Source organism: Myotis nattereri (assembly GCF_964212035.1).
Source record: "Myotis nattereri genome assembly, chromosome: 2".
NCBI lineage: Eukaryota > Metazoa > Chordata > Mammalia > Chiroptera > Vespertilionidae > Myotis > Myotis nattereri.
Genome location: NC_138076.1, coordinates 38702836 through 38724837, shown reverse-complemented (window position 1 = coordinate 38724837; position 22002 = coordinate 38702836). Strand labels below are relative to the sequence as shown.

The 22002-nt window shown below is 38.5% G+C and overlaps 1 protein-coding gene across 1 annotated transcript in view; it reads right to left on the bottom strand.

Moving 5' to 3' along the window:
• The window catches only part of NALCN (sodium leak channel, non-selective), a 300444-nt gene that overhangs the window by 167841 nt on the left and 110601 nt on the right, over window positions 1-22002 (bottom strand). The window contains exons 10-11 of the mRNA XM_081082492.1: window positions 15036-15122; window positions 9055-9186 (exon numbers count right to left, since the gene is read on the bottom strand). Of these exons, the coding sequence (XP_080938618.1) occupies window positions 9055-9186; window positions 15036-15122 (219 nt within the window). The remainder of the gene's footprint in view (window positions 1-9054; window positions 9187-15035; window positions 15123-22002) is intronic.

Sequence of the window (22002 nt, the reverse complement as noted above, 5' to 3'; positions counted from 1 at the left end):
TTAAGCCATGCCCACCAGACAATCAGAGCGACTATATGCAAATTAACCAAACCAAGATGGCGGCCGGCAGCCACGGAGCTGGAGCGAGCAGGTGGCTTGGTTGCCCCAATGATGGAGGAAGCTTCCTGCCTGCCATGGCCCCAGCTTTGAGCTCCACTTAAAGCAACAAAGTTTCAATTATAGTCTTCTTCCTCGTTAGTATAGTGGTGAGTATCCCCACCTGTCAAAGTTTCAATTATAGAAGGTAAATAATTGCTTTCAGCCAGCCGTGACCACGGAGCTGGAGCGAGCAGGAGTGGGTTGCCCCTGGCAATGGAGGAAGCCAGGCTTCCCTCCCGCCCGCCCTGGCCTGCTCTGAGCTCCTCTCAAGGCTACAAAGTTTCAATTATAAAAGGTAAATAAATTCCAGAATAAAAAAGAAAAAAAGGAGAGGCTGGGAGCTTCCGTCACCGGGGGGGTTGGCCAGCCTGAAAACGGGCCTCAGCCCCTCACCCAGACTGGCCAGGCACCCCAGTGTGGATCCCCCACCCTAAAGGGGTGTGGCCATCCTGAAAACAGCCATCAGCCCCTCACCCAGGCTTGCCAAACCTCCATGGGGTGAGGGTCCCCACTGGGAGGGGCTTGACCAGTCTGCAAACAGCCATCAGCCCCTCACTCAGTCTGGCCAGGCACCCCAGTGGGGACCCCCACCCTGAAGGGGGTGTGACCAGCCTGCAAACACCCATCAGCCCCTCACCCAGGATGGCCAGGCACCCCAGCGGGACCCCCACCCTGATCCGGATCACCCTTCAGGGCAAACCAGCTGGCCCCCACCCATGCACCAGGCCTCTATCCTATATAGTAAAAGGGTAATATGCAAACTGACGCTAACAGCAGAAAGACTGGGAATGACTGGTCACTATGACACACACTGACCACCAGAGGGCAGATGCTCAATGCAGGAGCTGCCCCCTGGTGGTCAGTGCACTCCCACAGGGGGAGCTCTGCTCAGCCACAAGTCAGGCTGACAGCTGCCAGTACAGCAGTGGTGGTGGGAGCCTCTCCCGCCTCCTCAGCAGCACTAAGGATGTCTGACTGCAGCTTAGGCCTGCTCCCTGCTGGCAAGTGGACATCCCCCGAAGGCTGCCAGGCTGCCAGAGGGATGTTTGTCTGCCAGCTTGGGCCTGATCCCCCAGGGAGCGGACCTAAGCCAGCAGGTGGACATCCTCCGAGGGCTCCCAGACTGCAAGAAGGCACAGGCCAGGCTGAGGAGCCCCCCACCCCCACCCCAGTGCACAAATGTTTGTGGACCAGGCCTCTAGTTTTATATAAGGGACTTGACCATTTGCATATTTTGATATTTGTGGGGATCTTGGAACCAATCCCCTTTGAATACTGAGGGACAACTTAAGTTTTGGGGGAGTTAAAAGTTATGTGCAGATTTTCAACTATGTGGGGGTTGACACCTGGCCCCCATGTTATGGAAGCATGTCCTATAAGCATCACCTGAGCATGTGTCCATTCTCAGAACTTTCTGTCAATCCCAAGCAGTCAGCAGCGCAACTTGTGGGAGTGAGGATTCCACTTGTCACTCCCAGCCTAGGAGGGTGCCATTGCCTTGGCCTCTTCACTCTGCTGGCCTGGGACCTTTCTTCTGTCATGTATCCTTCCAGTACATTACTCATCTGTGAGTGCTTACAAGGTGTAACTCATTTTTTTTGGAGTGAAGGCAAGATTTGTAAGAGTATCATAAACTTTCATATATATTTTTGTCACATTACTTGAAAAAAATTGAAAACAGTACATGAAAAAGCATAAAACAATATATGAAAAAGCATAATTTTTCTTCTTACTATTTTTCTAAATCACTATTTTTCAATGTTTATTTAAATCATCTACCCTTAAGGAGTACTTTCAGATATTTTGTTCCTAATGATCACACCATATGGCAGTTTTAAACCACGGATATGTGTTATATCTGTTTTTGCATTTCACATATCTATTTCTGCTTTATATAAAGAAAGAGTAAGATGTTTTCTGCCTCTTTAAGAACCAATTTCTACCCCAAAGCGGTGTTTTCACCCGCTGTTGATAACATATACTCTGCAGATATATCAGATTTAGTGTCACCATAGTACAGTTTAACTAATTTTCAGGAATGTATTCTTATGAGTTCATTAAACAACATATTTTATTATTTCTTTTCCAAATTTTCATTTTATAGTAACACATGTGCTATTTAATATATACTATAACCAACTCTCTTACCAAGAAAATGATCATTAATGCAATGAAGATTTTTAAATTAAAGGTTATTGTTCTAAGAAAAAATAATATATTTGTTCTCAAAACAGCATATAAGGAGAAAAATAAGAAAATGGAAAATGACATGCTTAATATAAATGGAACAATGGAAATTGTTCTGCCCTTTTAATTCAATGACTAATGTATGCACATTTATAGGTGACAAATTATAAATGAGCTGATTGTGCCAGGCAGGTCCGAGAAGATAAAATGGGAGATTCTGACCATACGTGGAAAGCTACTTAAAATATATTATTCAAGATTTGTGTTACCATCTCTATTTCATAATTTCAAATAAACATATGGATATTCATGAGAAAATGAATACATATTTATCACAAAAGAAGGTGATAGGACAAAATTCATAAGACACTCAATTTGGGTAACCCTGTTCTCTTAAATGAAATCCAGATTAAATAACACCCAAAGAAATGATTACCTGTGTCATTCTAGAGTTGTCTTTAAATCATCTACACTTAGTCTGTAGTGTACCTTCAGTATCCTATATAAAGAGCAAACTTTTAAAATGGATCACTGAATAGTAAAAAACGTCATTATTTTATTTTTTTTTCACCCAACAAGACCTGCCCAATCCTCCAAAAACAGACAATGTAGTTATTGCCAGAAGAAGAAACTTATTTAATTAAAGTTTCCCAGAAAGTGAAAAATAAAACTTTCTGGTAATATGAAAGACTGCTGCTATGGCAAGATGAATTACTTTCTTAATTTGATCTCTTGTGATTAATGAGCAGAAATGTGAGTATCAGATTTCGTTTGAACTAAAATAAATGGCTCTTTCATTTAATTTCATTTTAACAGATATCTTAAAACCCAGTGTCTCCAGAGGAACACAGAAATTACTTTTCTAGAAAAGATGACTTTCTGCAAGATGGCATTTCTGCTTCAAACACATAGCAATCATAGACAAACGGGAGACCAAAGAGACATCCTGGAGTCCTAAGCAAGATAAACCTCTTTACCAGAAATATGGCTAAAACACACACTGTTAGAACTTCTTGCTTCATTAATCTATCTCTCCTATCAATTTGTGAGTTTCTTTTGTCAAAATTGTTAATCTTCTGTGAATAACACTGTGCTGATAAATTTCTGTTCAATGCACAGTTTAGTTTACAGATATATTTTACATAACAATAGAAAAGTAGTGTTCAAATTTTCTTATTTCTTAAGAAAATGAGAATACACATTTTAAAAATATGTTCCTTATAAAATGTGATTTTATGTATATCAATACCAATGTATTATCTTAGATCAAAATGAAAACTCTTACAAAAGAAAGTAAATCTTTACCGTTTTATATTTATGCATAGCCCAGAAAACAAAGACAAGTTTTTCTCTATCTTAACTAATTTTAAATTTAGGTTAAATAATCTAATGTAACAAAAGTTCCCAATTTCTCAACAGAAGCCAAGCAGCTTTATTTATGCCTAAAGGATGTTTTTTATACTGCAAGTTGACTCTTAATGGGTTGAGTGGTTTATTTTGGATTTTCAAAATAATTTATTCTGGAATACAATGTGGGAGCTCAAGAAATTATTTCCTTAAAATCTCATGGCTTTTTGTAATCTATTTTAAAAAGAAACTTTCTAAAATATTACATAATGCTATTGCCTTAATTACTGTATCATTATAGTCCATAAACTTGAACTGCTGTCATTATAGCCATTTTGAGGACTAAATAAGATAATATATTCCTTTAAAGCACTTAGCAAAATAATAGAAGGTCCAAAAAAAATTGATAGCTATTATTGTCATTAGCTTTACTGTGTTTGATTTTAAAACATGAAGATGTTAGCTGACCTGCTCTGAGTTTCTATAGCTTAACCCAAGATCAAGCTCACTGCTTATTTTAATAAATAAAGTTTTACTGGAACACAACCATTCTGAGACCACACTCACTTTTGCACAGCAGTGGTGGAGTTTAGTAGTGAGACAGTGGCCTGAAAAACATTTTCTAAGCCCTGACCAGTTTTACTCAGTAGCTAGAGCAGCCATGGCAAACTACGGCCCGCGGGCCAGATCCGGCCCGTTTGAAATGAATAAAACTAAAAAAAAAAAAATAAAAGACCGTACCCTTTTATGTAATGATGTTTACTTTGAATTTATATTAGTTCACACAAACACTCCATCCATGCTTTTGTTCCGACCCTCCGGTCCAGTTTAAGAACCCATTGTGGCCCTCGAGTCAAAAAGTTTGCCACCCCTGAGCTAGAGCGTAGGCCTGTGGACTGAAGAGTCCCAGGTTCAATTCCGGTCAAGGGCAGGTACCTTGGTTACGGGCACATCCCCAGTAGTGGGTGTGCAGGAGGCAGCTGATCAATGTTTCTCTCTCATTGATGTTTCTGACTCTCTATTCCTCTCCCTTCCTCTCTGTGAAATGTATTAAAAAAAAAAAACATTTTCTAAAATGTTTACTCTCTGGCTCTTTAAGAAAAAGTTTATTGACCCGTGGCTTAAACTCAAACCACCTTTATAAACTTTTTGGAAGAAAAAAGAATATTTTATTAAAAATTAAGTTTGATTAAAACAACCTATCCACACTCATTTGAAACAAGCTACTTTTATTCAAGCACAAGTTTCTGATAAAAAAAAAATTATAATGTAATTCAAATAAAGACCAAATATGCTTTGGAACACTCAGACACCCAACCAACATCAATCAACCAAAGTGAAACCAATTCTGAATGTTTCAGTAGTTCAAGAATATAGTGATTCCTATATAATTCAGAGAATTAAATCTTCACTATTTGGTTTATTAAAATCAAATTCACTTTCAGTGGTTTGAGAAGGGGGCAACAATTAATAGACACATGATATGTACTAGATTCTGCTCTACAACCTATATTTCTGGGGTTTTTTAAGTTAGAAAAAAATCTTAATATTATATATAAAAAAGAAAATGACAAGGATTTATCATCTACCACTGGACTCTACTAATCACTTAAATAGTATCAGCAGATTCTACAATATTGTTATTTGAAATTTTGGTGGAATTTTTTACAGCATGATTATAAATGAGCTAACACATTAAAAACACATTAGAAAACAGACCAATTTTGTATGTGGAAAAATTAGGTAACATTTACTGGAGCATTCTATTCTCAGTAAATGGCGTATATATTTATTCTGCAGGGTTGATTTAGTATGACTGGCCACCACCCTGGGCTGGGTTACAGAAGAAATATTAATGTAATCTATAATATCCAGCATTGTTCCTTCTAGAGAGCTTGACATAATCGCAATCATGTGTTGCCATTTCTGTTTTTTATTTTTATCATTAGTGCAGTTTTAGTCTCTGGTTCTAATACTACAGTATAATTCTTCCACCACACCTAACTTTCCGCCTCATTCTACCAGAGCCTTTAACTAACCTTTGGGTGTCTTGTTCCATGTTCACCAATTCCTTCTACGCTCTCAATCTCCACTCACATAATCAGCTTCCTCTGTCCTAGCCTCAGCTGGTTCTTTCCCAAATGCATAACTTCCCCCACAGTCTTTTTGAGATGAGGATGGCCCATGTAGGATAACATGTGGATGAGGAAGAGCGCCCCATCCAGTACTCCTCCATGCCCCTTTGACATGTATTCCATTAGGTTAAAACATCTTCTTACAACACAGTCCCAGGGGCTGCCCTCTATTATCTGTCACTGCCACAGGCCCCTGCCTACATTCCTTTCCATAAGAACTGGCCTCACATGGATTGACTTCAATGTCATTATAAAGATTCAGCCAACACCTTAGCTTGATAGTTCCTTGCTATTTCTGTCTCAACTCCATCATTATGTTTAAGCCACTCATATCCATATAAAACCCTAGATTTTTGTATTTACCCAGAATTATTCTAAAATTCTAAACCCTGGGTCCCATTCTCTGACCAAAATCTTACCTTCTAGCTCTTCAAAATCTTATTCTATCACTTCAACTATACCAGTTCTTTCTTTGACCATTTAAAGACTCTATACTTAATTTTGTTCTTTCATTTTTCTTCCTATTTTCATATCCAACCTAGACCACAGGGTCATCACTTCAACTCCTTTGCCAGCCACCCAAAGTTCCTGGTCCCTTGTTTCTCAGCTCTATAAGCCTGAAAATACTCTAAAGCTGGATCAATCTAAATGTTGCATTTCTCCCCTTTATGTAAGGCCTAAGAAAGTCACAGACCTGTCTAAATTAGTATCTCTATAAATTCGTAGTCTCAAAATTTAGCTGTATCTTCAACATTGCATTTCATGTATCTTTAAATAGCTTTTTTGCATTCTCCACAGTACCCACTTCCTCTCTCCTTTCTCCACAACCTTTCCAATTCATTGCCTCATCATCAGGCTGGATAGAGACCTTGCTTCCTATTCACAGGACAAGTAGAAATCATTTGATGGGAATTTCTTTAACATTCAATCTCTGCATTACAAATTCACTTGCAAATATTACTATTGGTCCATATTCCCCTCTGCTTTTAATGACAAAGCATTCTTTGTGTGATGGTTTTGTAACAAAATTATAGGTGCTGATTATAATTGCCTATTTTAAAAAGACATTGGTTAATAAGATTATATAGGTTTCAAGTGTACAATTGATAATACATCATCTGTATATTGTATTGTGTGGTCACCACCCAAAGTCAAGTCCCTTCTGTCACCATATATTTTATCTCCCTTATCCTTTTCTACTTCCCCCTAACCCCTTTTCCCTCTGGTAACTACCATATTGTTGTCTGTGTCCATGAGTTTTTTGGTCTTGTTTTTTGATTGTTGCTTTTAGTTTTATATCCCACATATGAGTGAAATCATATGAGTTTTGACTTTTCCATCTGACTTATTTCACTTAGCATGATATTCTCAAGATCCATCCATGTTACTGCAAATGGCAGTATTTAATTTTTTTTCTTATGGCTGCATAATATTCCATTATATCCTATCTAATAAAAGAGTAATATGTAAATTAACTGTCACTCTGCAACAAAGATGGTGGCACCCATAGTGGCCGGGACGGGACCTTGACAGCATCGCCCCGGCAACATGAACCTAGCATCTACGCCCCGGCCGTGCAGAGGGAGGGGAGGGGCCTTGGGCTGGAGATCAGGGTGAGGGACACTGGTGTCGTTGCAGGCCAGGATGAAGGACACCCCTGTGCATGAATTTTGTGCACTGGGCCTCTAGTATATATGACATCTTCTTTATTCAATAATATAATTTCTTCATGAGCCCTCTCATTAGTCCTCCACAGCATATAAAACTTATTTACTGTCTATATTTTTTACTAAACTGTAAGATCCATATACCATGCAACAACTAGGCAGCATCACATCACAGACTCCACTCCAGCGAAAGTTTGGTACTAATAATAACTTTGTTATAGGAAACAAGCCTCCATGAAGAGAGGAATTCATAAGTGACTTCTTAAAACATCTTGATACCCACATAGATGTTTATATTCAACTAGAGGCCCAGTGCACAAAATTCATGCATGGGGGGATGTCCCTCAGCCCAGCCTGCACTCTCTTGCAATCCGGGACTGCTGGCTCCTAATAGCTCACCTGCCTGCCTGCCTGATCACCCCTAACCACTCTGCATGACTGCCTCATCACCCCTAACCACTCGCATGCCTGCCTGATAGCCCTTAACCACTCCCAATCGCCTGCCCATCTGATCACCCCTAACTGCTTGTCTGCCTGATCACCACTAACCATTCGCCTGCCTGCCCAATCGCCCCAACCACCTCTGCCTTGGCCCCGCCATGGTGGCCTCATCCAGAATAATATCCGGAATTCCGGAATGACGTCTGGAAGGTCATTCAGCTGTCTGGTCTAATTAGCATATTATGCTTTTATTATTATAGCTAAGTGTATAACATCAATTATTTTTCTGAAAAGTTTATGCATGAGTGGATTGAATTTTTATGAACCAAATTAATTTTTAAATGCACTAGGGGAATTCTCGATATATAGGAGGACTCAACTTTATGGCAAATTGATTTTTTTATGTGAAAAATGCCTTTGTAATAAAAATAAATGGCAATTTTTCTTCTTTTTAAGTTTACTTTTTCATATATTTATTTAGTATGTGTATACCTCACTTATATGATGAGTGGGTTTGTAAAGAGTTATATACTACATCAACCAATTTTTCCATAAATATGTAATCACTGAATTCAAGATATATTTTAGAAATAATTTTTCACAATGACAAAACATAGTGGTCTCTGGAAGTCAGTAAAAATATGTAAGAATTAAATATTAAAGTTACTGAAACAGTAAGAAGTACTATAAAATTCTAGCTGGTATGTAGAAGATGCTTATTAAATCACTAACCTATCTGCTTCTGGCTTGACATCTTTAGTGCAGGTTATAACAGCTCAGTCTCTAGTAGAGAAATTTTTGTACTATCTATTTCAATTTCCCTCCAGCCCTGTCCTTGGTACTGTTGAGCTGGCTTGCTTGTTTACAACCTTCTGAACCTGTGTTTGTTTACACTTAGTAGGAAACAGACTACAGCAACATGGAAAAGGGAGAGAATATGAGCGGTGGATAGGAAAACAGTAAGATGGCAAGAGAAACACCCAGGGCAAAGGGTTACCTTGACGATGCAACACACTGTGGGGAAGAGACTTGGGCTCATGGTGACGGGAAATACATCAGGCAACACAGTGACCAAGGGAAACACTTGAGAAACAGCTTTGATTGAACTCAAGTAATTAACAAATTGAAATTAATTTTCACATTTATAAAAGGCACCTTTACTCCAGTGAGCAGCTTACCTCTGCAAGATAGAACTCATCATATTGCCTTCGGAAGCTCTCTCCTTTGTGATAGTTGCTAGCGGCCACTATCACATCCACCGTCACCATGCTCAGGATGAACATGTGGAAAACTGATGACCGCATCATTTGCTGAGGAGGCAAAACAGATGAACTGTTAACAAAGAAATAAACCCTTACGATTAAACATAATTGTGTGCCTAGACCTGGACATGCAACATCTTTATGACACACTGCTGTACAGAGCAGTGCTTCTAAGGTAACTTGATGAATGTTAATCACCGCTGAATAGTGTTAGCAAAGGAATCTTTGTCTTCAGGCAGCAAAAATGACTAAGGAGGTAGTTTTGGAGACTTTTAGTTGAAAATGAAAAATATATTCATTTCATTTGTAGATAAGCCCATATCTGAATTTTCATTGGTGAGTTAGGTAGTTTTTATCCTTAATACTGACTATATGAAGAAATTATTTTTAAAAAGCTGATGCCATAAAGCAACCGTTGCTTTATTCTGTTAAGAGAAAATGCTACTGAAGATAAAAAACATTTTAGATAGCCCTAGCTGGTTTGGCTCAGTGGATAAAGCAGACTACAGGGTCCCAGGTTTGATTCCTGTTAAGGGCACATGCCTGGGTTGCAGGCTCAGTAGGGGGCGTGCAGGGGGCAACCAATCAGTGATTCTCTCTCATCTTTGATGTTTCTATCTCTCTCTTCCTCTCCCTTCTTCTCTGAAATCAATAAAAATATATTTTAAAAAACACATTTTAGATATAATCATAAAACTGGAAAAGTGGGAGAAACCTAAGGTCTATTTTTTATTACTACTGTAAATTATTTATTTAAATTATTATTTTTAATAATTTATTTTTATAGAGGTATGATTGACATAAAATAAAAAAGCAGTACTTATTGAATATATACATTCAATGAGTTCGGGAATAAGTATACACCCATGAAACCTCCTCCATCAAGGCCATAAACATATCTGTCACCTTCCAAAGTTTCTTCCCACCTCCTTTATTTTTATTATTATTGGTAAGAACACTTAACATAAGATATATCCTCTTAGCAAATTCTAAGTATACAATAAAATATTGGTAGCCATAGGTACTATGCTGTATAGAACTTATTTATCTCAAATAACTGAAACTTTATATACTTTATATAAATATTTTTTAAAAAATTATACTACAATAATAACCAATGCTTACATTTATACTCACTATGTGTCTGCAGCTGTTGTAGGTGATTTACATAAATTAACTCATTTAATGCCATAACAGCACCAGGAAGTTACTCTAATTTTAGAGAAGGAAACTGAGTCTCAGAGAAGTTAAATAACTTTCTCATTGTCACACAAGTACTGAAGGTGGAATCATAATTTTCACCTACAACTGGTCTAAGTCCACTGCCTCTACTGAAGTGAGATAATTCAGCATTCAAAAATAATGACTATTATCATAAAGGCTAATATGTAGTGAATGTTTACTATGTTCCAGGCTATACTATAATTATGTTATTTACTTTATGTCTTTTATATCCACCATAGCCCTTACATGATGGGATATATTGCTCATTTTTTCCAGTGAGTTCAAAGGGATTAAGTCGTTTGTCGGAGGTCACACAGCAAGTACACAGCAGAGACAGGCTCTCATACCCAAGTCTGTTTATAGCATAAGAAATACATTCAATAATATTGCAATAACTATGTACGGGGACAGAATTCATAGACAGTAATTCTATCTAATAAAAAAGTAATATGCAAATTGACCATCACTCCAACACACAAGATGGCTGCCCCCATGTGGACACAAGATGGCCAGCAGGGGAGGGCAGTTGGGGGCAATCAGGCCTGCAGGGGAGGGCAGTTGGGGGCAACCAGGCCAGCAGGGGAGGGCAGTTGCAGGGGACCAGGCCTGCAGGGGAGGGCAGTTAGGGGTGACCAGGCCTGCAGAGGAGGGCAGTTGGGGGTGACTAGGCCAACAGGGGAGGACAGTTAGGGGCAATCAGGGCGGCAGGGGAGCAGTTAGGTGTTGATCAGGCTGGCAGGGGAGTGGTTAGGGGCAATCAGACTGACAGGCAGGCGAGTGGTTGGGAGCCAGCAGTCCTGGATTATGAGAGGGATGTCTGACTGCCTGTTTAGGCCTGATCCCTGGGGCAGTCAGACATCCCTCGAGGGGTCCCAGATTGGAGAAGGTGCAGGCTGGGCTGAGGGACACACACCCCCATGCATGAATTTTGTGCACTGGGCCTCTAGTATTATAATAACTATGTAATAATTATATTGGGAGACCACTTTATAAAGTACATGATGTCTAAGCACTTTGCTGCACATCTGAAACTGATACAGAATAATATTGAATGTAAACTATAATTGAAAAAAATACTTAAAAAGTAGGTAGGTAGATAAAGGCACACTTTTTTTTGGTTAAATTATACCTTGTGATCTAAAAATATCTCAAAGATGATTATTATTTTAATGGCATCTTTAGTATAATTCATGAGTATATATAAGAGACACAATGTGGAGAAAAGTCAAAATTAATTAAAAAATATAAATACATGTGTGTCTTTTTAAAAGTCCATTCTGGGACAAACTGCTCGCTGTGGGGTGGAGTCCACAAAAGGAGAGAATAGTGGCAGAAGGCCCTGGGCAGCAGGAGAGAAGCCGATCTGTGGAAAGGAGCTGAGAGCACAACAAGCCACTGCATCACATCCCTCTGTGCCCCCTTCTCCGGGGACCAGTGCCACCATGCTACTCTTTCACGATGACCCCTCCTTTCTTCTCAGGACTTAGGGGCACATATCCTTACCCTGTGATGTGACCTGAGAATTCTCGTCTTTGCACCTATAAGAAGCTAATGAAAGCAAAACCTGGGGATGGGAGGAAGAGGACCACCACTGAGTGCTGTCTCTCTGCATCCACATTCATGCTGTCACTGGCCTTCGATGCCCTGCAGTGGTCATTAGCAGCTTGGGCTATAAGACCAATTGTGTGGAGTTCCACCACACACATGCTACGGGGCTGTGGGCTAGTCATTTAAACCTCTGTGTGACTCTCTGTGCTTCACTTTACTGAGTTTTCTCTTCAGTAAAGTGAAGATAATAGTGGCTACTCCAAAGGTTGTCATCAATTTTAAATAAGTAAATATTGATAAAGCCCTTAGAATAGTGCTTGCATATTGTAAGTGTTTTATAAAGATATGCAGCAAAAATAAATACCATTCTGTGAATCAGGTATTTTTCTATTCATGAATGAGAAATTAATAGGCCAAGGTCAAAGAATTAATTATGTTGTATATTTGACGGAGTCCACAACCAAGTGAGACAAATAAAAGTCATAATGTCTAATACCTTGAGAGATGACAGAGCCATTGGAAAAGCAGACATTTAATAAGGTTTTGTGTCACCATGGCTATTGAGGCATTCCTACATCTATTTGCCTTTGATTTGATTTTAGAGGTAATATAAAATCAAATTCCAGAACTGCCAATCAACATATTTAAATGTATGTCAATTTACTTGCAGAAACTACTGACCTTCATAACATAGATAAGCAAGTCAGTTGGCAAATTTCTATTCTCATTAGAATTTTCATTGTTATTTAGTTTTTCTTGCATCTTGAGAGTCAAATTCCATAACTATGATTCCCTTTCTATACTCCTTTCATTTCAACTGATTTCCACTTCATTTGCATGACAGAAAAGCCACAACTTTCTCTTTCTATTTTCCTTAGCTCTGGGTTTATGTCTTAAGTAAACTGTTATTACTGAAAGATCCAAACAAAGCTTTTAGGCATGGCTGTCAAAAATCTTTAAAATTGGTTTTGTAACTGTAACAGCTTCACTTTGGTGCTGTCATTATAATTACTTCTATTTTGTCTGAATGCCTACATGTCCCTTTTGGTACAGAGTCATTAAAATAATCCCTTGCAATGGATTTTGATATACTGGAATCACCATTGCTTTGCTTTCTCCAAAGTAATAACTTTCAAATGTTAAATAAGAATTAAAGTGATAAGTATGTGCAGTAGCTAAATTTAAATATTCAAACCAGTAACTCCAGCTTTGAAGTTGCTAGTGAAACAGGCCACTTCAACTCAACTCAATTCATCCAATGTGTGAAACTGGCTATCGGCTTCTTAATGTAGAAGGGCTGGCAAATTTTAGACTCATGTTTGTATCTGTAGGACAGTCCAAATGTATACCCTTCAATTTTTTATTTTCTTATAAAAATTAAAGAAAAATGTTTACATTGAGTCAGTGCCACAAAATAGTATTATATAACTTGAGATTTTCCAAACTATTATTTAATATGGATAGAAAATTTATATAGAGATATAAACACATAAATACATATATATGTATATATACACATACTAATATATATTAGTATATATATTAGTATATATTAGTATATATATAGAAAAGCTTCAAAAGTAGAGTATGCTAATGTGCAAAGTACTGGAAAGCAGGCATTTTTACCAAAGGGCAATGTCGCTAGGGCACATGGACTGCAGTTATTAACAGAAAACAATGAAATATAAAGATGCTCGTGAAAACCAGTGAAGACAGGAAACGTTGGCCAGGACACCAAACAGTGAGTAGGTGCTTTGGGAGTAAGGCTCTGAGGAAGGAGGACCCTGTCCTCAGCCCTGAGGTGGATGTGCAGCCAACCATCTAGGCTCCGGGGGGGAGAATACAACTGGAAGAATTTGAGAATAGGGCACTGCTGCAGCCTCCAAATAAGTCTCTAGCTTCCACTCCCAAGTGGATCTGCTTTCCAGACTTTGACAAAACCTCCTCAGGAGGATATATATTTAGTATAAGACTCTTCAGGTCCTGCATTTGTACTTAAATTTTTAAATTTCTTTTCATCGCTATGTCATTTTGGTTTATATATTTTTTTAAAATCCGAGAAGTTTTGTATATATGTTTACTTTGGCTTTGATCTGAGAATGACTGATTTCTGTATGTGACAGCTGGAATGACCAAATACGAAGAAGAGACAATAATAGAATCATCCCCAAGGCAGCGATATCTGTCAAAAATACTCGGGAGCCTTGCTCCTCAAACTGAGAATCCTGAGCCATCAGCTTCCTGAGAGCATACTGAAAATGCAGGGATCTCAGGCCTCTCCCATACCTACTGAATCAAAGTCTGCATCTTTAAAAAGGCCCCAATGATTAATGTGTATATTAAACTCTGAGAGTCTGTGCTGTGGTAGATATTCCTTGGGTTGTAGGTTAAACTGGATGACCTACACAATTTTTTTTTACAAATTCGCAACCTCATGACTCTTAATGTCTATAATCTCTGGATGGAATATAACAAATACTGGTTAGAATACTAGGGTAACATGTTAGGATACACCATCACAAACATGGATGCCTACCTTCCCCCCTGTCTCCAATTCAAGAGAAAAAAAATTAACTAAACCAGTTTGGCTTCATAAAGACAAAATTATGTGATGGCTTTTTAACCATTTGGGGGGTATTATGAAGACACCATCACAGACTCTTTCATGAAGCCTAGAAACGAAACCTCTATAAACTGGAAAAGGCAAGGAAACAGTTTTCCCTCTAGAAGTAGTGCAGCCTGTTGATACCAGTGAAACCCACTTGGGACCTGTTAAGCTATAAATAATAAATTTGCATTGCTTTGAGTCAGTAAGTTTGTGATAATTTTTTTCTGCAAAAATAGAGAAATAATACAAGTATTGTTTATGATTTAATATGACAACAACATTTTTCACTGATTCAATACTTCTGGCATACTATTACTACCTGTGTGCATTTATTCAATAGCTACCAAATCCCTACTGTGTATCTAAAAACTGGTAGGTCCTGGGAATACAGGATGAAGTAAAACACTGCCTAACTCCAGGACCACAAATTTGGACAGATCTAGAGCTTAGAGGGCTGTGGATTTCCTTATATAAAATAAAAGTCAAAGTGAGTTTTAAAAATGGCATTGTACTGCACCTGGAGGCAGGCTGGGGCTCGTCCCTGAGGCTTGTTGACATCCACAGCTACCAGCTGCCACCCGCCAGCAGCGTCTTCGTGAAACATCTTCAAGGCAAAGAGGGAGATGAGTCAGAGACACTGACTAAGGAACACTGAGAACTGTAACTTTATATCTCCAACATTTTATATTTTTTATCAAAGATTTGTTTTCTTATAGATTTATGTTTAAAACCTGAGTCTTTTCAATCATGTTCATCTTAACACTGAAAACTTAAGTGAATAATAGTAACACAAGTGAAATAAGCCAGAGAAAGACAAGTATCACATGATTTCACTTATATGTGGAATCTGATGAACAAAATAAACCAAAGAATAAAACAGATCCAGAGACATGGAAGCATGGACTAGACTTGAGTAATCTCAGAGGGAAGGCGGAAGGGTTGGGCAGGAAGAAATGAACCAAAGAGCTTATATGCATAGATGCATAACCAAGGACACAGACAATAGTGTTGTGAAGGCTGGGGAGGGGGGGGGAGTGGGGAGGAAGGGAACAATTGGGGGGGGAGATATCTGTAATACTTTCAATAATAAAGATAAATTTAAAAAATAAAAGCAACTAAAAAAAAAAAGAATGGCAATAGCTTGCATTTATTGAGCACTAATTATGTATCAGGTCCTTTCTGTTTTACATATATTTTATATATAATTGCCCAAATATTCTTTTCCACAAGACTTCAAAGTAGGCATTTTGTCCCCATTATATATATTATTATTATATATTAAATCTGGGAGAAAATGAAAGTTAGAATTCCAAAGCATTGTATCTGTTGTGTTTTTACTAGAAATGGTGAATTTTTATCTCTATTTAGTGGACACCTCTCACTGAGCTAACAGAAAAATGTTCTCAGGATAAGTAATATAAGAATTGAACATGTGGCATAGGGGTTGAGGCTGGTGTTATTTTAATGACAGGAGACTGACGTGTCACTTAATATACTTTGTGAATTATTTTAACTAGGCCAAATTAATCTGCTCAGTAGAAATTTTATGTACATATTAATAAAGGGAAAAAGTAGTTTCTTTTGGCTTAAAATACATAAGTGATGAAATTCAGGACAGGATACTTAATATCAGATACTAAAATCTGACATCCATTGAATTGGATATTTAGGTTGGTGGATGCCTAGGATATTATCTTACTGCATATTCTACTATCTCAAAAATTAGTTGTCTGTCAATATTACATTCAGCTGGAAGACATTTCCCACTTTCAATTTCTTAGGGATGTGTGTGTGTGTGTGTGTGTGTGTGTGTGTGTGTGTGTTGGGGTGGTAGGGGGATAATGTGAAATTCAGGATTTTATTTTTCTAAGAAAAGACAGTACAAGCACTCACTGTTTTATTCCTGCCCGAAATTGCTGTTTCATGCACATAAGTAAACATCTTAGCCATACTACGTCCTCATGTTAATCTGACTCTGTGTCCAAAAGGGGAATTGTTGATGGAAATATGAGAGGATAACAAAGATCCCATTACTGTTTGTTTTCCTGTTACTTTCTATATTATGGCCTCCATAAAACCTCTCTCTTTAATTTCCCTGTAATTTGTTTCTATGCTGTGACTGAGAGGCAGGTTGAATGAATTTCCTCACTTTAGAATTAATTTTAAAAGGCATTCTTAGTGGTAGAATTAAGCACATCCCTTATGAACAGGCTCATTCCAGAATACATACACTGGTTGAAATGCAAACCTGTTAAAGTGCCTTTTAAAGTTCCTGTCAAAATTCTGGGAGTCTCCTTTTAAGGAGAAAAAGACAAAAGACAAAAGGAAAGGACAAAAGCAGTCCTGTCAGTGACTAGCTAAAGCCCCTCTGTACATGCAGCCTTTACTCTCTTGTCATGGCACAAAGGATTCCTGGGGTATGCATTTGCTTTGATCAGTAGCAGACCAATTTTCTCTGTTAAATTATTTCTTTTCCAGTGGACCAAAATCAAATGAATCTATTTAATTTTTGTAAAATTGTTCTCTCAGGGTCACTTCTTTGTATGAAATAAAGTGAAGGAAATGCAAACACGTTCCATTTCTCTCGAGTCCCCTGGATTATGAAACAACATTTAGCTTGGTTAATATACCAGCAGCTCTGTGACATAGGTGATGGGATATCTCAAAACAGGGATCCTTAGGGACTCAAGTTCTTAGGGGAGAGTGGCAGGGGCTGCCAGCTGTCCCTCCATGTCTCTTCTCTCTGTCTTCCAAAGTAAGAAAATTTTTATGAGATCACTAAGCCACACACACAAAATAAGGTTTCCTTTTTTGAAACTTATCTTAACCATGTAATTACATGCTAGCCTATGAGAATTAAGCAGAAATGTTCTTTCTATTTTTTTTTCTTCCAGCTTTTTGGAATATGGATGTGAGGGTTAAAGATATAGCAGCCAACTCAGTCTATGAGGCAACTTTGGGAATGGAGACTATGCAAGGTGGAGCAAAAAGTGCAAGGAGTTAGGATACGCGGCAATGAAGACTACCACACCAACTCCAAATGACCTCCTCCAACTTGACATGAGAGAGAAATATCTATCTATCATCTATCTATCTATCATCTATCTATCTATCTATCTATCCATCCATCCATCCTATATAATAAAAGGGTAATATGCAAATTGACCCTAACAGCAGAACTACTGAGAATAACTGGTCACTATGACACACACTGACCACTAGGGGGCAGATGCTCAGTGCAGGAGCTGCTCCCTGGTGGTCAGTGTGCTCCCACAGGGGGAGCTCTGCTCAGCCACAAGCCAGGCTGACGGCTGCCAGTATAGCAGTGGTGGTGGGAGCCTCTCCCGCCTCCTCAGCAGCACTAAGGATGTCTGACTGCAGCTTAAGCCTGCTCCCTGCTGGCAAGTGGACATCCCCCAAGGGCTGCCGGGCTGCCAGAGGGATGTCTGACTGCAAGCTTAGGCCTGATACCCCGGGGAGTGGGCCTAAGCCAACAGGTGGACATCCCTGAGGGGTCCCAGACTGCGAGAGGGCACAGGCCAGGCTGAGGGACACCCCCCCCCAATCCCCCAAGTGCACAAATTTTTGTGCACTGGGCCTCTAGTCTATCTATAAAAGCCTAATATGCAAAGTGTCCCCTTAGGAGTTCAACCAGGAGACCGAGAGTTTAATTGCTCGCTATGATGTGCACTGACCACCAGAGGGTGGCGCAGAATGAAGGAAGGCCCCAGCCAGCAGCTGGAAGGCCCCAATTGGCTCTGATTGTCAGCCAGGCCTAGGGACCCTACCCAGGCACAAATTTCATGCACCATGCACAGTAGCTTACATAAGCTACTTGGGGTTTTCTGTCCTTTGTAGTATGTGCACACACACACATACACGTACACATTAATGCAAAGAAAAATCTAAAATTAATTTGAAATTCTTATGCTCTTTGGATTCTTTCAAAATCAGTTGTGGTTTTTAATAGGTAATCATCAATATAACACAAAATAATTAGATTGTACACTTGATTTCACTATTAAATAATAATATTCAATGACCTCAGCCTCACAAAATGTAATTCTCACATATGATGAGTATATTGTTCCATTGCCACAGGTTCTTATTAGAATCACTATTGTGTCATGCTAGAATAGACCTTCCCAGAAATTGCTTTCATTAAATTACTTTCTCACTTATTTTAAAGATGTATATACATGTGGAAAACAATGGCCTTGGAATACAGTAAACAAATATTTACTCAAGTATTGTCATTCTGCATAATGTTGTACACAGTCTTTTTGGAGATTAAATTCTTGTTTTTGATTGTATGTCTTTTCATATACACATTTCTACTTTAATCCAGCACTGCATATTCATATAGAAGTTGTTTAGGTATTGTAGGTATTCAAATTTTAAGAACTACATGTTTACAGAACTACAAAGGAAGAAGAACTCCTAAATGTTCTTTGATCCTACATCAACTCTATCCTTTGCAGTCTTATGTCTTAATTAGGAAATATTAATTCAGTAAACATGGGCCAGCAAGCGTGCTGAACCAGAGATCATGACAGAACCAGAAATTATGACTCTCTTTAGACAATCAGAATATTTACTTACCAATCCCATAATATGACTCTATTGGACCATGATTCACATATAAAACTTAGGTATGAATTGATTGCCAGAGCAATCAATATTGTGTCTCTTATTACTATACAATAAAACGTAGCCTTGTGAGGCCCTAAGTCTTAGCAGTTCTTTTCGTTCTATTCCAGGCAAAGTAAGATAAGCTCATCTTTACCATGAATCAGTCTCCATCAGAAGACCACATGGCTGCAGCAGCAAATAGCTGAGGAATGAGAGTGAAGGACTGGAATAGAGAGACACTACTATGTCCAGAATAATTTTTTCCTTTTTTTATCCTCACCCGAGGACATTTTCATTGATTTTTTAAAAATCTTTATTGTTGAAAGTATTACATATGTCCCCTTTTACCCCCCCATTGACCCCTTCTCCCGCCCCAACCCCTACCCCTGGCCTTCACTACTCTATTGTCTGTGTCCATGGGCTATGCATATATGCATACAAGTTCTTTGGACATTTTCATTGATTTTTAGAGAGAGAAAGAGAGAGAGAGAGAGAGAGAGAGAGAGAGAGAGAGAGAGAGAGAGAGAGAAACAATGTAGAGAGAAACATTAACATTGATCGGTTGCCTCCTGAATGTGCCCCAACTGGGGCTGAGGATCAAACCTGCAACCCAGGTATTTGCCCTGACTGGGAATCAAACCTGCGACCTTTTGGTGTAAGGGATGATGTTCCTAACAATGGAACCACACCAGCCAGAGCTGTCCATAATAATTTCTACCAGCACATCTGCATAATTCAAAATCCAGTTCAGGGAGAACATCCTTAGAAACTTGTGGCATGGGTAGTAGTCTTGTTGTTGAGGGACACAGGGGGCTATTACATCATGGCTGTATGAATCTCTTGTACTTTAACCCAAGATACAACTGAATGTGTGGCCACAGTGACCCATGTCTGATAATTACGCACGTAGAAAATGTCACCATCCCCGTAAGAGTTCAGGCAAATTAATGATCACCAATCTGAAAATATTCACATCACTTTCCTTTGTTTTCCTGTTACATTTTGTATTGTGGCCTCCATAAGACCTCTAGCATTATTTTTTCTGTAATTTGTTCCTATGCTGTGACTCTGAGGCAGGTTGCCTCTTCCTACTTATAAACAACACAGTTCTCACCAGGGATTCTCTTTTGCCTCAGAACAGTCCACATCAGAGCAAATTCCTATTGAACCACCTAAGATGTCAGAAAGACCCTTCCTTATCCTGTTGATGTGTATAATTTTCTTTCTACACACAAAGCCTCCCGGGAAAATCTGTAGACTTAAATATCATAGGTGCATCAAGCCGAGGACCCTATTAGCCCTTCTATGAGAATAATATATAGAAAAGCAGCAATTGTTCCAAATACTACAGAAAGGCAAGAACTGACTTCATTTCTGAACAGCTGTGTGCTTTACAATACAACTGTCTTTATTTTATTTTCTTAAAGTCTATCTGTTTTATTAGACTTAGAAATTGTGATTTATTGTTTTAAACCATTGAATGAGAGCTTCTTGTGCACAGAGTTCTGTCAGATTTTACAAGTGTGACAGAATCATGGCAAATGATGTCTCTCTCCTTCTTCACACACACAGCCTCTGGGCCACTTGAAGACTGGCTGGGCGGGGTGGGGCAGGGCTGGGCCTGTTTCCAGGCAGCTCAAGTGGTATTGCACCAAGGGCTGCTGCAGGAGCTTCATCAGTTGCTTAGCAACAGGGTCCTCAGCCACAGCATTTTTCTTAATGAAGGTTTTTCACAATTCTCTGTGTGATTACCTTAACTGAATACCAAGATGCATATCTGACAGAACTCTGAATTACCAGCTTCTTCCTCCAGATTATGTACAATTTTGCATCAAAACAACGTTGTACAATTCTGCTGGCAGTCTCTTCACATTTCACTTTCTATGGTAACTGCTGGCTGATTTGGTGGCACTTCCAAACACTACTCTTCCAGCTGTGGTTTTATAAATAAGATTCACTTAATAAGCATAAAATGGTTTTAAAGACATGTTAGGTCATCTCTCAGGAACACTGATGTAAGTTCTGTGCTGAGTTCACAGTTCTATGATCCATTAAGTCTCTCTCTCTCTCTCTCTCTCTCTCTCTCTCTCTCTCTCTCTCTAATATAGAGCGGAAAACACCTTTGAGAGGTTGTCACCTTACTTAAAAGACATGTCAGAATGAACTTGGAACTTTATTATTTCTCATAGTTTACTAAAAGAGATGAGAGAAGAAACAGGAACTAGATGTGGTTGACTCTTTGGAGGGTCTCCTACATGCCACCTGTGAAATAGCCCAGATAATGTTTCAAAAATCTTTCATGGAAATCTGAATAGTTGTTTGTCAAAACTGAATAATATTACTACTATTTCATTTATAATGAATTGCCTAGACAATTCAAACTTTCACAGCATCATAAAGATGCAGCACAACGGCTTTTCCAAATATTAGCATGTTTAATAGCATTAGAATATAATTATTAGAAGAATAATTTGAAAATTTTCAAAATAAAATGTGTACCTTGGATCTTTCACAAATACCTTTGTACCAATAGACCTGTAAAAGTATTTGCAAACTTATAAAATAATAGTTACAAGGCATTAAAATAATTTCATTCTCAATTCATAAATTTTTATTTTCTCTCTCTTTTATAAAGATTCATACTAGAAGTAGATAGTATATAAACCTGTCCTTTCTCTTCCTAAACACACACATACAACATAACACAAATACACAAAACCAAACCAAAAACAAAGTCACTGAATCTGAATTGCTCTCTCATATAACAACTGTCCTGCTACTTTTTGTCAAATTCTAGGGCACTTCCAACTTCTTAGGAGCATAGGGAAAAGCCTTCCATAAATGTAGTGATT